Source organism: Pararge aegeria, chromosome 18, assembly GCF_905163445.1.
Source record: "Pararge aegeria chromosome 18, ilParAegt1.1, whole genome shotgun sequence".
In the NCBI taxonomy this organism is placed as follows: Eukaryota; Metazoa; Arthropoda; class Insecta; order Lepidoptera; family Nymphalidae; genus Pararge; species Pararge aegeria.
This window is the reverse complement of record NC_053197.1, coordinates 4,977,344-4,993,850: the sequence shown is the minus strand read 5'-3', so window position 1 is coordinate 4,993,850 and position 16,507 is coordinate 4,977,344. Positions and strand designations below refer to the sequence as shown.

Sequence of the window (16,507 nt, the reverse complement as noted above, 5' to 3'; positions counted from 1 at the left end):
GAGCCAGATGCTTCCAAGCTACCTCGAAACAGCTTTATTGAACCAACTTTTAAAAATATTCTTTCTTTGTCCACAGGTAAACATGCCGTCGCTTTTAGAAGCGTTGGAACGTAAGTATGGCGCAAAAGGAGAGATTAATCCAGCTATAGACGACATACCAGTGGCGATCTTTGTGCCCAAACGGTCGCCAAGACTCAGCGTACCCACGCTTTTGGTGCTGAACGATTGTGATATTGACTGTGCTGGGGATGCGAATACCTTAGCTGACAAATGTGCAGATGTTGTAGAACTGGATCTTGCCAACAATAAACTTAGTGATTGGAAGGAGGTAAGTTCGAACGAAATTAAAAAATTGACTTCTCCACTTAACAAGACGTACACCATTTCTGACCAATCACTTGCGGCTTGCTGCGTTATTGGAAGGCGCAGACGGCTAAAGCTTTTAAAGACAAGCCTTTGGACACTTAACCATTTAATTAAATACACTACTTCATAAAAATCTTGCAATGATTGCGAATTAAGTTGCTTCGGCAATTTGTATATTAGATATCGAATGGTGAAACATAATTCTTAAATGGTTCGCTAGAAGCGGTGTTCCACACCCCTAGAGTAAGTAATTAAATTCACAAACTGGAGTAAAATCAGTCGTCAAATTTGGACTTGGATTATGGAGTTGTCAAATTTTCACCTTGAGTGTTTATAAAATGACATATTTATTCTAAGGGATGCATTGACGGGCGGTTGTTGAAGTTAATTTACTTGGAAACTTCACTCCACATGACTTTTTAATACACATTTCAGATTGAGGTGTTTTTAAAGTCACATTTTCTACCAAAGGATCTGCAAATTATACTCTCCAGTATCTTTGGATTAGTTAGATTCTTCACATTTATTTGCATTTGCATAAGCATTATGCAATTTCATTGTCCACTAAACACTTCCGCGACATTAATTCCAACTACAAACAACAAGATCTAAGATATATAAAAGTAATTAAAACATATTTTGCCGCCAGATATTTGCAGTACTGGAGCAGACTCCTCGGGTCAGATTTTTAAACCTAAGCTTCAATCGGTTGTCCGCCCAAATCCAGGCAGCTCAGGCACTTCATCCACGCTGGGACAGCTTAAGTCATCTCGTGTTAAATTCCACTTACGTCGGATGGCCGAGTGTCCTCGGCTTACTTAAGGTTCTACCAGCTCTTGAAGAGTTGCACTTGAGCCTTAACGAGTATTCCTACGTGAATTTAAGCGGGAAGGAAGCCAAGAAAAGTGACATCTGCGAAGGATGCTCCCGCCTTAATATAGATGAGGCAAAACCTGTTCACAAACAGTTGAGGCAGCTGCATTTCTCCGGGAACCCTGTCAGTAATTGGCGGGAGATATCTAAACTGGGTTACGCTTTCCCGAACCTGGAGACTCTTCTGGTTAACGATTGTACCTTAACGACGCTGGAACCCGACCCTTGTGATAAATGCGATGACAGCAATGGGAACAAGAAGAGCCATGATGCCTTCCCGTAAGTATTTTCATAGATTTCTTAGTTTTATTTTTATAATTGGTATTGGTACCGGAACGCTAAATCGTTCATCTTTGTCGGTACACCAGTAACTAGTCACCGCCGAAGTATCCCACGGTACCCGACCAGAGAAAATCCAGAAATCATAACATCAAATTGCAAACATATATACTGCGCCAGGGTGGTAATATGAAGATTATAGTTTCCCACTGTCAAAGGAATCCGGCTATATAAAATGTGCACAAATTGTTGATGTGTATGTGATGCATTTAATAGTTCTATATGTTAAGTAGTAGTAATATATTTTGAGTTTTTAATTAAAATTTCCATCTTTATGAAATACCATAAAAATTGAATTTGACAAAAATTCTGATAACGCCCCTGGAGTATTCATAGATAAAAGTGTTCAAGGATGTTTGCTCTCCGAGATTTACGTCCGTGGTAGGTTATCAAGCTAATTTTCAATGTCGTATTTATCAGCGCGTGGCAAATCGTGTTATGTAATCAAATAACCATTGACCCACTGAACCTGTGTATCTCCAACTGCGCACTTTAAAGCTTATTATCTTTGTTTCACAGACACCTGCGGTTTCTGAACTTAAACAACACCGGGCTAGCCACGTGGGATGAGGTCGACAGACTTGCGAAATTTCCAGCCCTCAAAAGTTTAAGAGTTCAGGTACGTGATTATACTTTAGCTAGGTAAACGTATAAAACTCATCGTCTTCAAAATCATTTTATATGCCGCCAAGCACCATTGCTGAGTGTGGGCAATGGCGTGGTCGCCTTTATAATTAAAGTCACAAAAGGATTAACACCTGTGTCCCCGCACATGGGCCACTGGCCACAACCTCTAATAGCCGCCATTGGCATATTTTCTGTAGTTTTCATACATTTTATATGGACCCGCCGCTCAAGGTTGACGCCGGTTGCCGCCATACGCTACAAATCGTCGCTGCTGCTCACTACAGAAAATATAAGGTTGGGAATTGAGGACGGCAGTTTGTAGGACGAGTTTCTTGTATGCCATGCGAAGTTTTCTCTGTTTTGGCCGATGGTTTTCTGCTCAAACCATCTCCTTTTCATTCCGCATGATCGTCTGCTTGGACAGTCAATAATTAAAAAAAAAATTGGAAATGCAAATGGAAAACTGTATTTACTTATACTATGAAAATTAAGCTTATTTTGCTATACTCAGCGAAAAGCAGGAAAATCTTTACGGTGTAATTTATGATTTCTTCAATATTTATAATCCACACCACTCGCATCTCATAGAATTGTTAACACAACAATTATTCATTGTAAGGTCAACATGTCCTGAGGATGCTTCAATGTCGGAGGGAAACGTGCGTAGAGAGTACATTCCGAAGATCTGCTTTGAGTGGAGTCTAAAGATTGAAGAAATTTTAAATTACACCGAATAGATTCAGCTTTTTGCGGACTTCATTTATATAGTATATCATGGAATTCGTAAAATAAGGACTAATAGAGTTCATATAGAGTTCTACGTTCTAAGGTCTTTCCCAGCGACCAAACACGCTTAAAATCGTCAAGCCATCTTATGAAGGGTCTATTATTTATCTGTTAAATACTAGAATAATAAAACTATCAAACAGAATGGTGATATGAGGATGTTCGCAAAGAAGTATTTTGAATAGTTTCTTTGGTCCAGACTATGTTGCGGAATGTATGAAATTCTAAGCATACAGAACTCACGGCCGCTTATGCGGATGTTTAATCAGAGTAAACCTTGCGGCATATATCGCGTATTAAATCTTTGTATGCAGCAATATTTTTTGTGAGCCGAAAAGCAATTACTCTACATAGATTTGTCTCTTTCTCTAGAATTATAACAAATCGGGCTATCATGGTATACCATGGGATAGCCCAGTGGTTAGGAGTTCAAAATCACTTTCGGGTGGCCAAGTTTGAATCCCAACACCACTTTTCTAAGTGATGTGCGTTTTACAATTAAAGATATTTTGCTGATACTTGCTTCAAAGGTGTAGGAACACATCATGGGGAAACCTGCATGCCTTAGAGTTTTCGATAATGTTCTCAAAGGTGTTTGGAATCCACTAATACGCACTGGGCCGAGCGTGGTTGACTACGGCTACGTGAGATGATGTATACTATGGACTTCCGCAAAGCAACACCTGCTTCTGTCCAATATAAATGTTATAGTTATTATTGCGCTTAGCAATAGACCATATATTATCTAGTACCTATGTATTACTGCAACTGCATAATTGATTACTCGCGCCAATCATTACATCATCGATATACCCTTCCGAGTTTAGAACACATGATGTTGATGGGTACTGTCGCAAGGATAATCATTTTAAAATCTTTTCTTTTTATCTGACTACAAGAGTGCAAAGTGTCGTAACAGTCTATGTAAGTATGGGTGTTCCAGTTCTGTAAAGGACCCCTAGTGGAAACAATTTTAATCGTTTGGGTGACGTCGCCTTTCTCTCAGCAAACCAACGTGTACGTGGCTATGTGACATCACAATAAATTCAATACAATGAATACGATAGAACAAAATACGCTAAGTAAAAAAATACATATTTGAGAAAAAGGTTTAGATTTTGCCACTTATTCTACTAAATTCAAGCCACATTTGTGGTTTACATGCTCAAAATTGGCAGTGTTGGAAAGCCACCTTATGCTAATCAACATCACTACGACGATATATTTATGTCACATATTTGATCTTTAGTAAATCAGGGCTTAAAACTTTTAATAGATACCCACTTACTTGTTCACATACATTATGCAAATGAATCTCACAACATTTCTGATGTTAATTGTTTCCTTGGTACTAAGAGAATTATTAAAGAAAACAACTACAGTCGCTATAAGAATGATGTAAAAGGCATATACTAATCTCGACACTGACGGTAAGCGAGCCGTAGCTTAACTGGGAAAGCGCTCAGGCTCAGGACTGGTTGAAATTCTGTTGGTTTCGAAAATTTTTATATGCATTTTAAATTTATAAAAATTAAAGAAATCACTTTTGTCATTGAGCGTAGCACAGTATTAAAACATCGGACGTAACGTGTAACGTGACGTCCCTCGGGAGCCGGGAGCATGTGGGTGAAGGTCCTCCAGTTATATCTGCGTCCCACTTAGCGCCGACGTTTGCGCAACATGCGTGAAACCCTCCCGGATTGCATACCTTGGTTTACTATCTGATGTTTTTATTGTATCACTCGCGGATCTTTAATAAAATCCGTTATTTTTATCGGATATAAAAAGTATCCTATGTTTGTCTCTATCATCATCGTAAATAGCCTATAAGAGTAAAATACTGCAGGGCTAGCACGGGCGGGAGATAAAAATTATATCCCCTGATTATATCCACTTAGTAAATCACTGGAACATGGAACTTTTATTAATACACATATATTATTTGGATATTATTTCCACTTGTGCGCCAGTGCTCTGAGAGTTGATAAAGCTGTGGGAGAAAATACATTTTTATCCTATCCCCGGGGATATAATTGTCTCCTTCCCGTGCTAGCCGTGCTGGACACTATAAAAATAAATAAATAAATAAAGTATTATTTATTCCGCCACCAAAAAATAAAAAACTAAATACCTATTGTAACTTTCAATTACAAATAATACGCCACGGAATAAACATTACATAAAGACATTAACTCAAAAGTAATGGAATGAACCAACTAGAGGTATAATATTTTGCCTGGTGGAAGGCTTTGGCTGTGGCGGGTCGCCATAAACGTGCCGCTAAGCGATTCAGCGTTTGGTGAGACCGATCGGTGGTATGGGTTTCAAATTACTGCAGTTATAATAGATAAAACCCTAATAGGCTAGACCGTTACCATCTTGGACTCACTTCACTTACCAGCACATACACTCACCATCACTTACTAGCTGGTGAGATTGCAGACATGAGCTAATATGATGTGGAATAAAAATTCCAACTATCGATATACTATGTTTATCAGTTCCTTTCCTAAGAGATTTTCAAACCTCGAAAAGGTTAGGATTTCTTAGATTCGGTGAATATCCAATGTTTTTAAATTAGATACAAATCTGCATCTAGGACAATGGCTTTAAATATTTTGTAAATGCATAGGGCATGCCCTATTAGTTTCGGACTTGTCACAGATTCTTATTCATGAGCTCGACAGTTTAGTGTAGCTCAATACTCTTGCCAAAATACTCTGGTTTAAAAAATTAAACCTGGCTTTAGCCAAGTTTGAAAAATAATAAACCTCAACATACTTTACCCAGTTAATAAAATAGTAAATAGGTCACAGGCAGGTGTTTACTAATAGATGCATTCATACCTATGCCTCGTAGAGGTCGTAAAAACCGTCAATCCCAAGCCTCAATTTTTATTACGATTTCTCAATTTTCTACTCTAAACCTGTAGGATTCAGAGTAAGATTTCCAATGGCAATCATATGACCGTCACGCTACAAATGACGTGAAAGTGTTGTACAGCGTGTGGTGTTTGATCATATTCGCTCTGAATGACATGCGTAGCGACTAGCGAGGTACCAGACCATGCAACGTCAACCTATTGACGTAATATTACGAAATAATAGGCCTTTATTATGTACGTGGCTAGGTTCATATTGCGATCGCTCCGAACATTGGCAAATTTCGTCCAGCAGAGTACGAGTAATTTATTTCTGGTACCCTGGTTCCTGGACCAAGTTCAAGTGTCCTTCAAGTGACTGGACAAGTATATCGTTTATCTACTGGAGGAAGGAGGAAACATGGACACTTGCCTTAACACCTCAAGAACTACAGTGAAGGTGAAGAAGCGAAAATAGCCTAGTGGTTAGGGCTTCAGACTGTCTTTCGGGTAGACGGAGTTCGATCCCCGGCACTTTTCTGCAAAAAAGAAGCCATTTTTTGCCTTGAAAAATAATACGAAGAAACTGTTTCATTGATCTAATACTTCTTCTGCTACTAAATAATATAGCATATATAGCAATTAACTATAATATAGCATTTAACTATTCTTAGTTATAATTGAGAAGTAATAACATAAAAACTACTTAGATAAACGTTGATATGTGAACATTTAACAAAATTCAAGAACCGCAAAACTATTTTTAACTGCAACCTATTCAGTAAAAGTAGCAGATATTATTGCAGTGGGAAACAAAAATAAAACAAAACAAAACGCTGGGGTTGGACTGGGTGAGTCATGCACAATATGAAGTAATGCGTCACGTGTATAAAGGCAATCTTAAACGGGCTAGTTTTGCGGCAATATCTAGATTCAGCTGTGTTGACAACGAAATTCGTTTCTATACACTGATGATAAAACTAATTTAAAACGTTTTCCTAAAATAAGCAAAAACTGAACGCTTTTCAAAAATCAAGAACTTTTTTTAAACTGCAACCCATTCAGTAATGGTAGCAGCATACTAGAATCATAAAATTATGCGTCGCGTGCAAAAAGCAATCCTAAATCAGATAGTTACGGCAATTTTTAAATCCGACAATATAGCTAATGGAAACTTAAGTACATGGTTTCGGATAAAAAGTTTACTTTTAAAAGTTTTCATTCATCGTCACTGTCCCGTTTTCGTTGTAATTGTCAGCAATATACATTAAATGTCTTGCTGTGGCAAGAAACCATATTCATAGTCCGTTTACATATAATCAGTTCGTTCACATTTGCAATTTATTCTTACTTGTCGACCTTACGTGCATTCAATTACCTTTCACAACTCGCTCATCTAAAGAAGGAAGCTAGGTTCATATGAAGCAAAATGCAATTATGAATTGATGGTAAGTACCTACTTTAACGAGAAACCTTGGATATTCGTGCCAGTATCTTTGGTGTAAGTTTTTAAGCAAAGGAACGTCATAATGGCGTTAGCGTAATTCTTTAAGACGATTGCGTAACTGGTAATTATTACATTGCGACTAAAGCAGTTGTTGCTATTAGCTGAACGATTAATGGTGCTTTCACTCGTCGTGTATTTAAGCCAATAGTTAAATATCTGGGACGACCTCCTATGACTTTAAGTAGTTCGATTCCCGGCAGAAGCAATTTGGGATTTTATTATTTCTGAATTTTCTCCGGTCTGGTCTAGCTTTGGCCGTGGCTATTTACCACCCTACCAACAAAGACGTGTGCTAAGCGATTTAGTGTTCCGGTGCGATGTCGTGTAGAAACCGATTAGGGGGTGTAACTTCCGTACTCCCTAACGGGTTGGCCCACCGCCATCTTGAACTGCATCATCACTTACCACCAGGTGAGATTGCAGTCAAGAGTGCCCAATGGTTGACGCTTTTATTCTACCAGGATCGATCTTCATTTTACATCGATGACCAAATGTCATAATTTTATTTCACAGCAAAATACATACTTGTCCCCCAGAGCCCCAGTGTACTAACTTTGGAGTAACAAAAATTTCTCAAATTTGTAGGATGGTGTAAAATTTCCCATAAAATATTACAGATTTAGTCTAGAGTCGATGAGATGTTACGAAAACCTTCTTTGATTAAATTTTCTCCAGCGGTGTTTAAAACAGATCAAATGGTGGGTAAGTCGTTAGTCCCCAACTAGCACGAAGTAGTTGTTTAATGTTTAAAGCACAATTAGCAGACACAAACTTTAAACTGTACAATACCTTTACACCAACTACAGAATAACGTGTATCACTCTTTTCTTAGTGAACTATGACTAACAAAAGAGTGATAAACGTTATTTTGTGATGGTGTTCGCTAGTAAACTATATATCTAACTTAAAAATTGGTGACTCAGTATGGTATCGATATTTATTTTGTCGATACCAAGATATTCTGTTTAACAATAAAATCTTCTTGGCTATATTTGATGACAACAAAGTCTTAGTTCATAGGTTGTTAACCCTTTAGTGAAACCCTAGCGGTGAAGGGATTTGAGTCATACAAGTCGAAGTTCATGGATTATAATCCCTTTTCACCGATTTGTAAGATTTTTAGTGAAAAAAACCAGCACCATAGAAAAGTTTACGAACACTGGTATAATTGCAGAAAAAAGACCCGGGGCCGTAGCCCGAGACGTTGGTCAGAACAGATAAGGAAGGCAGTCGACGTAATTTGTAGTGCTGTACACAAGGCCATCAATCGACAGAAATGATCGTGCCAGCCACGATCCTTAAATTTGAGGCAACGATATGAGAAGAAAAAGAACGACTTGAACACACACTTGGTACACTAAATGATGATATCAGTATAGTGTCTGAGCTACCCAACTCTTCAACTTCTTACAGCCTGTGTTGTTTTTGGGCTCATTAATTTGGTTTGATAATGTTTTAAGATTATAAACAACTACGTCGCGCTCAAGTATATAGTTTTGGTCTTTGCTTTTTATAAGTTATTACTTCTTAATATCACAAGATTTCATTTTTTAATTTTATCTTGTTTCATACTTAATCCAGTGGAGGCCGTTTCAGTAACTGCACTGCCGAGTCTAAGTGGCTGCCAAGATTGCAAATCCGGCTTTGACTGAGTTACCTAAGTTTGTTAGCACAAAACACTCTAAAAATTTTACGATAAGATCTGTTGTTTTGCTTTTTGTATTTTAAGAAAATTATCTTTTAGATTTTAGATCACTATAGATTATTTATTTTGCTGTGAATAACTTGTGTGCATTTGTATTTTGTTTTAAAAGCAATTACATATTAATAAAGATAAAGAACACTTTTCTGTATTAATATTGTGTCATTAAATTGCTTTTAAATCGAAATACAAATGCAAGGGACGCAATTAAATTATGTCCCTGTTTGGACTATGGTGAGGTCGAATTTTGAAGCCTTTGTGAAAATGGATGATCACGAATTCAAACACACATATTACGGTGATACACGTGATACGTTACTATCATCAATAGTCTATAAAAGTCCACAGCTGGACTAAAGGGGTCAATGGGAAGGTTGGTCCATAATCACCAAGTTGGGCATACGGGTTAGTGATCACAGTAGATGGTAGTAGAAGAGGCGGTGACTTTTGGTGGAAGCCAGTTGGCGCATTGGGCAGTGACCCTGCTTTCCGCGTCCAACGCCGAAAATTTTTTGTGTGATGAACGTGAATGTTTTTCAGTAGCTGGGTGTGTATGTGTTTTTTATAAGTAGGTATTTATGTGTATTATATTCATAAAAGTATTCATCAGCTATCTTAGTACCCATAACACAAGCTACGCTTACTTTGGGGCTAGAAAGCGATGTGTGTATTTAGTATATTGTTGTATTCTGATCTGCCATCACACCACAAGGCATGAAAGAATATGTCTCATATGTTACCAGTAGCGTGCACAGGGTTTTTGCCCAGGGCATGCATAAACAAGGAAGAGGCCATAAAATAAAAAAAATCTTCGCATTTTTGAGTTGTACAAAAATTGTATGTAGGTAGAGCTTTTGTGCATATATGAATGAATATATGTGCACGCCACTGTATGTTACTATACATATAAGTCTCATATGTTATTATGATGCTCTCTTATGCGTCCATGAATAGCATTACACTACTAAGAAACGCTTGTCTTAGTAAAATTGCAACGTGTCACGCACAATGCGTTCATGGATCGTTTTTTAATCCTATTAAGTTTAACTGAATAGTCTGACCTTCCTTCGTTCCGATCGTTTATTCACACAGCGACAGCTCCTTTGATCAAATTATAATTGATCGAAGAAAACAGCTCACACCTTTATCTACTTGCTTTTGTTACTTTCTTCCTTCCTCCCATTTTACTTTCTTATACCCGCCTTTTGCGAAAGGCAATAAAGATTTTTAGATATTTGCATATTTACATGTCTGTTACATAATCGGATAAACAACTTTAATTTGGCAGATAAAAATCCCATGTGCATTATCTTAGATTTTATTGAGGTTGTGTTACATTAGTTAAAAAATTCCTAGGGAATTAAACTTTAAATTTGGCAGATAAAAAATCCAATGTGGATTGGATGACCTTGGATTTTTTTTAGATTGTCTCTTGCATTAGAAAAGAAATTCCTTTTCCTGGGGAATTATACTTAAGTAAGCAACATAAGTATTCAGTATTCTCACTTGCTATCATGTACATCAACAGATAGATATTAACTTAAGAATAACCTTAATATATAACATAGACGTGAGGCACTGTCAGGACAGTTGCAATTCTAAATGTAATAGATATAATGAGATTAAAAGGTCATGAAGTTTTAATTAAACTGAAATGCTAAACTAAATCAACTTTTACATGATATTGAACCAGATTGACGTTTCCTACTGTCAATTTATTACGCTCTTGACCCAAATTTCTTTTTGTTTTGCAGCTACATTTATTGCTAGCTATAAAATGTATTATTGTCCTTTAATAAATTATTTTATTACCAGAATATAAACGGCTTACCAAGTTGTAAACAAGGATTGGTTGAATCAGTTAATCAGTTATCAGTTGTCAGCAGTTCTGAATCGATTAACAAAAAATCTGTTAAAGAACTCTGTTTCTCAGAGAAATCGTTATTTAAGATTTATGATACTTACTTGGTTTCTGATATTCTAAAACTTCGAATTCATTTCTTCATATGGGACATGTGGAATCCTTGAAGCTTTTCATATAAAATTCCAAACGCTCGACTTATTTGAAGGCTGTATTATTCGTTTGTTTCTTGGTCTTTCACCTAGAACCTGGAGCTGTTGAAACATTTCCGATAGGATATATTTGCTAAACTGATCGGTAAAATTGTTTGCCCTCGTGAGTATTTCCGTCAATCACAGTTTATTACCCTCAGTTTCCGCATAGAAATACAAATAGGAGCCGACATTTCTGCAATAGTGTTACATTTGTTGGTATTTAGGTATATAATCTTCACGGTCGGTATGTAGATTGAAACGAGCTGTCTGGATGACGTAATTCCACCATTCTTGACCCCTAACGGCAGACATTGGCATGTCTCTGCGAGGAATTCAGAGCAATTGAACTGAAATTAATTTTGACAACAATATAACGACCGCATATTAATATATTATCGTTTAGGTGACAAGTCGACGCTTTATAAAGTACGTACTAAAATTCATACGATGATTTTGGAAGTGAAAAAGTGTATATAATTCTTCCTTAGAATAATAACGCTAAATGGTCTTTAAAGAAAGTTGTCTCATGCAAATTTTAAATAAAACTTTTTCTCGTACACAATATAAAGAAGTGATTCAATATTATTGATAAAACCAATAAAAGATCACACACAGCCTTTTTTGTAGTTAATGAGTTCACAAAAACCAATCAACTGCTAATACTGCACACGACTTTGTTTGGACTCAATATGAGAAGACCTAATCGACCTAGCGTCTCTAAATTGCCCAAGCAATGAGAACGTGGACACATGTCATAATTATAAGATTTCACCAGATATGATAATTAAGTGGCGTAGAAAATTTATTATTTATTAAATTCAAAATTCATTAATTTAGGCCAAATAAGCCTTCTTTAACGTCAATACCGGTTCAAAAGGCAGATTCTATCGAGAAGAAGCTGGCAACAAACTCGGTACTCTTCTTCTTTTTCAACCTAATCATTTTTGAATTTTGTTAGAGATGGAAGCGCTAAGTAACATCAAGGCTTGCTTCCAAGCAACCTTGATGTAATGACAACCTTTAGTCAAATTAGAAACGAGTACGTTCATCGTGTAAATACATAAATAGGTGTATTCGCAAAATAATATATATAAAGATTCAAACAATACCAGAACATAAAGTCAGTAATATAAAGCCAGTTTAGGATCCACTCATCTAATTATTCGAAGATGACGATGGCGTGACACTTCTTAGCACCCTAATATTTGATAATATGCTCGGGAGATAATTGCTTGAGCGGCTAAAACACGTTAAACCATACAGTTGCTAAAGCTACATAGCTTTGCACAACTTCACAACTTACTTTCCTTTCATCGCCCAAAGGTGTCAGAGCAGTAGGAAAATGCATCAAGATATTTAAATTAACTGAACCCACTTGCTTTAACAAAAGATCTAAGACGTTTTTTTTCCTTAAGTGCTATAGAAAAGTAAATATCCACAATAGCTTTTGCATTTTCTAAAGCTACACAGCTTTTCTTAACTTCACATCTTATTTTACTTACACAACAGTTATCGTCCAAAGCCGCGAGGTAGTGATAAAATGCAAAATTTAGCTATACAATATTAAGCCTAACTGAAACCAGTTGCGTTAACAAAAGATCGAGCACGTCTGGTTTCCTAAAGTGCTATAGACGAGTAAATATCCAAAATATCCTTTAGAACAGAAACTGCGTCATAACAAATTTAAAGATTACCGGAGTTCAAACGAAACCAGTTATGAACATGTGGATGGTGAATCACGTCGAACGATCAACGGTTGACTTGATTTTATTCCTCCCACACTCATCACCTCAAGATAAACAAGGAACTAGAAGAGTTCAGTCATTATTTTTATGAAGCTAAAAATGTTTATTAAGGTTAGTTTACCGTAAGACAGAATATTTTTATTTACGAGCTTAGAAATTTGGGAAGGGTAATATTTACACGACAAAATTGCAATTGATTAACAATCTTAATTTTCTAGAAACAATCTGCTTTTGGAATAAAAAAACTGTATTGCAACAAATTAACAGAAACAATGCAAGACAATAGGGATAGTACCTAGTGCTAGGCTCTAATGGCTTTTGTTACTTATGTTCTTGAAACCATATGAAAGCGATAATAAATAAATAAATCAGTGGGTAGGAACCAAAACAAACAAAGACATTATCGAGATGATAAATCAAATCAAGGAACTGTAGGATTGATATGTAGGAGTGGTGTGACCCAGAAAGTCCCCTCGTATTGAGTCGGTTGCCAGTTGAAAGGACATAATACCTAAAAGAGCCTCCGCGTTGAACACGCGTCCTTTGTTTGCATTACATTGTACCTATACTATAGTAGATCCTAGAATAATTAGTTCCATACGCCGTTTGTCTATATGCTTGTTTCCCGATGCACTGTTTACTTTTACATCGTCGCTATTATTAAAGCCTGCATGGAAGTTTGCAAATTGAATGAGTTCATGCAATTATAGTCTCGGTGATTTCTGGGTCTGGAGTTTAGGATTCAATATTAACCCAGATTTTTACAAGTTTTAGTAGTGGAGACAGATCTCGTCCGGGGTAGTACTACCGCCCGCGTACTCTTCATCGTGTGATTGCCGGTGTAATTACGGGCACATGATGCTTAACACCTTCGTCTCAAGTTGAAGGTCACAGGGTGGCACTTTGTAGGACATTTTCCTGGCATGCCATGCGAAGTGCTACTGTGTTTATAGGCGATGGTTTGCCAAGTACAATCAGGTTGGTCAGCTCCTTTGTCCGTCAATTATTTTCTATAAAAAAAGGATAAAGAAATACATTATGTATTTATTAAGAATACATGTAGTGAGCTGGTTCGCTTGCTGGCCCTTTACTCTTGGAATGCATTTGTTCTACAATGTAGTCTTTGTACACCAATTATGGTAGCGTCCCTACGTGATATCTAAGTACCCCCGTGACCTGTTGTATGCATTACCATAATAGCATGAGTCGGGTCACTTACCTACTTAGCTCTTTATTTATGCACGTGTTTTGCTGTGACAGATGTGACTGACTTTATGTTCTGAGTTTCTAAGGATTAGGGATTATACCTACTTCGTAAGTTAAAAAGGTATTGTCTGCTCTATCCTTTAATGTTCAATTTCTGTTGGCTTGTTTTCGTACGTGTAAAGGGTTTCGTAAGTTTGAGATTTTCAACATTTACTTATTCGATCGCGTAAAAGTTAACTACGGTTTAAATGATATGGAAAAACCGCCATCTAGTGACAATACCATTTCCCAGCTATAATCGGCCGCGAAACGTCTATAGAAGTGTTACTGACTGTAAGAGACTTTACGCAGAGTAAGAAGTCCGTATCTACACGTAATGACGATAAAAAAGAAAATCGAGTACGGGTAAAAGCAGCAAGGCACAGCTAGTAATTGCATAAGGTCAGAATAGCTGGGAAAAGGTTACGCGGTACCTTTACATTACTATTTAAACACTGCATTTTTAAACACGGACTGTGCTTAAAAAATTCAGTGTGCGAAAGTGTTTTCGTTTGTTGTTTGTTTGTCCTTCACGCCCTATCTATGCAACCAATCAACTTTATTTTTGACATAGAGGTACTTGAAAGGACAGAGAGTAACATAGGCTACTTTTCATCCCGGTTCCCACGGGCTGTATAAAAAAACGTAATAAAAGCGGACGAAGTATGCGGAAAACAGCAGTTTTGAATGTAAAATAAGCTTGAACAAAATCAACCGAAGTAATCGATATGGCAATTAATGATTCAGAACGGTGCATATTACGGCGCGGCACGGGTGCACCGTTCAAATTCGAATTTGGCGGTTGGTTGAACTCGTCCGCGCCATTTGTACGTATATTACTTCCAAGCCATTTCACGGGACCGACATAAATTATTGGGGTTGGCCTGCGTGTGCGCTTTATATCCTGCTCACAGACAAATTATAGGCGGGACGTGTTCATTGCAGATGTTTCCGGTTAATATTGAATAAGGCATTATAGTATAATCTCAAAAACTAAGCCAACAAACATAATAGAGTCAGTGTCCTATCAAAAACATTATTTTCGGCTTAGTGTATACATACCTTATAGCTTTAGGATCCCGTCTGATCCCTAGGAATCTATGCCTTGACTTCTTGTATTCAGTTTGGTCTGATCATGCAGAGTAGCATTATAAAATCAAACTGAAAACAACACAGCCAACCTGATTTTGACTCTTTTGAATAAAAACCTGATATTTTTAATAATTATATTCAAGAGGGGAAAAATGTCCACATTTCTCAACTAAACTGACTAAATTACTGATATTTATGTTTTCTAAATGATCCGCAGCATCTCATCACCGAATTAGTGAGTGTTTTTATCAGGATCGGTTGTTTTGAAACCACTTTTGTTAACTATTTTAATTTTCCCGTTCCCAGCATAAACTATCCAGCGTGCACCATTTCATGCCCTTAAATGTCCCCACAGCGCAACGCCGGCTAAATTTACGAGTTCGGATACCCGCTCTGCATTTTAAATTGTTTTACACAAATGGTACCTCTATAGCTACCCACTTGAAACCTTTTCTTCTTGCGTTCCTTTTGTTTTCAATAATAGCATTTTTATTGCGAGAACACAGGCACTGTAGACTTTTGTTTTATAGTAAAGTTGATATTGATATTCATATCAAGTGAACCTTTTTTTGCTAAACCTTATTGATGAACGATTTTTTTTATAAAACCATTTTATTTATAATTATTTTTTACTAGATATGTACTTATATCAATATCAACTTTATTATAAAACAAAACTACAGTTTTGTAACGTCAAGTATGACTTGTCGTTGTCTGTGATTTTAACTCCGCCGGTGCGGAAGGCAGATCCTACCGAGAAGAACCCGGCCAGAAACTCAGAAGTTGCTCTTTTTCCAACATCATTTTACAATTTAACAAGCAACACTGTCGAAAACAACAAAAATTATAATGCTCCTCAATTGGGAATTTCCTCAGTTTAAATCCGTTAGGACTTTTTCGATACTTGAATTTAAAAATTTAACAACGGTTTGGAATCCTAAAATCACCGATAAACGCTTTCTCTTTTATTTTTAAAATGGTTCCATTTTTTTTCCATCTCCACTTGTTTACTAGCGATATCAGTAATAGTTTACAAAAAGAAGCTGATTATTTTTAGTGCATAAATTGTCTACACATTATTAGGAAAAACCCCGACTAAATTATACTTTAAAATTTTATATATCTAATTTGATTTTTTATTGCGGTAGCATTAAATACCGCAGTTTAATACATGCATACTTATTGCTTATCCGCTATCTATCTTCCGCGATCCGTTTTGGGGCAAAACAAGCTTGCAACTAACAAGGTTGAATGTCCGATCAAAGAACAAAGGCTTTTAATTGCTAGGCATTTATGTTTATAATTTTATT

The 16,507-nt window shown here is 36.7% G+C and overlaps 1 protein-coding gene across 2 annotated transcripts in view; it reads left to right on the top strand.

The window, feature by feature from the left end:
* LOC120631355 (tubulin-specific chaperone cofactor E-like protein) overlaps positions 1–16,507 on the top strand; it is a 43,211-nt gene that overhangs the window by 16,808 nt on the left and 9,896 nt on the right. For both annotated transcript variants that reach the window (XM_039900874.1, XM_039900873.1), the window contains exons 2-4: positions 77–328; positions 1,016–1,518; positions 2,098–2,197. In XM_039900874.1, the coding sequence (XP_039756808.1) occupies positions 83–328; positions 1,016–1,518; positions 2,098–2,197 (849 nt within the window). In that variant the 5' untranslated portion in view covers positions 77–82. The remainder of the gene's footprint in view (positions 1–76; positions 329–1,015; positions 1,519–2,097; positions 2,198–16,507) is intronic.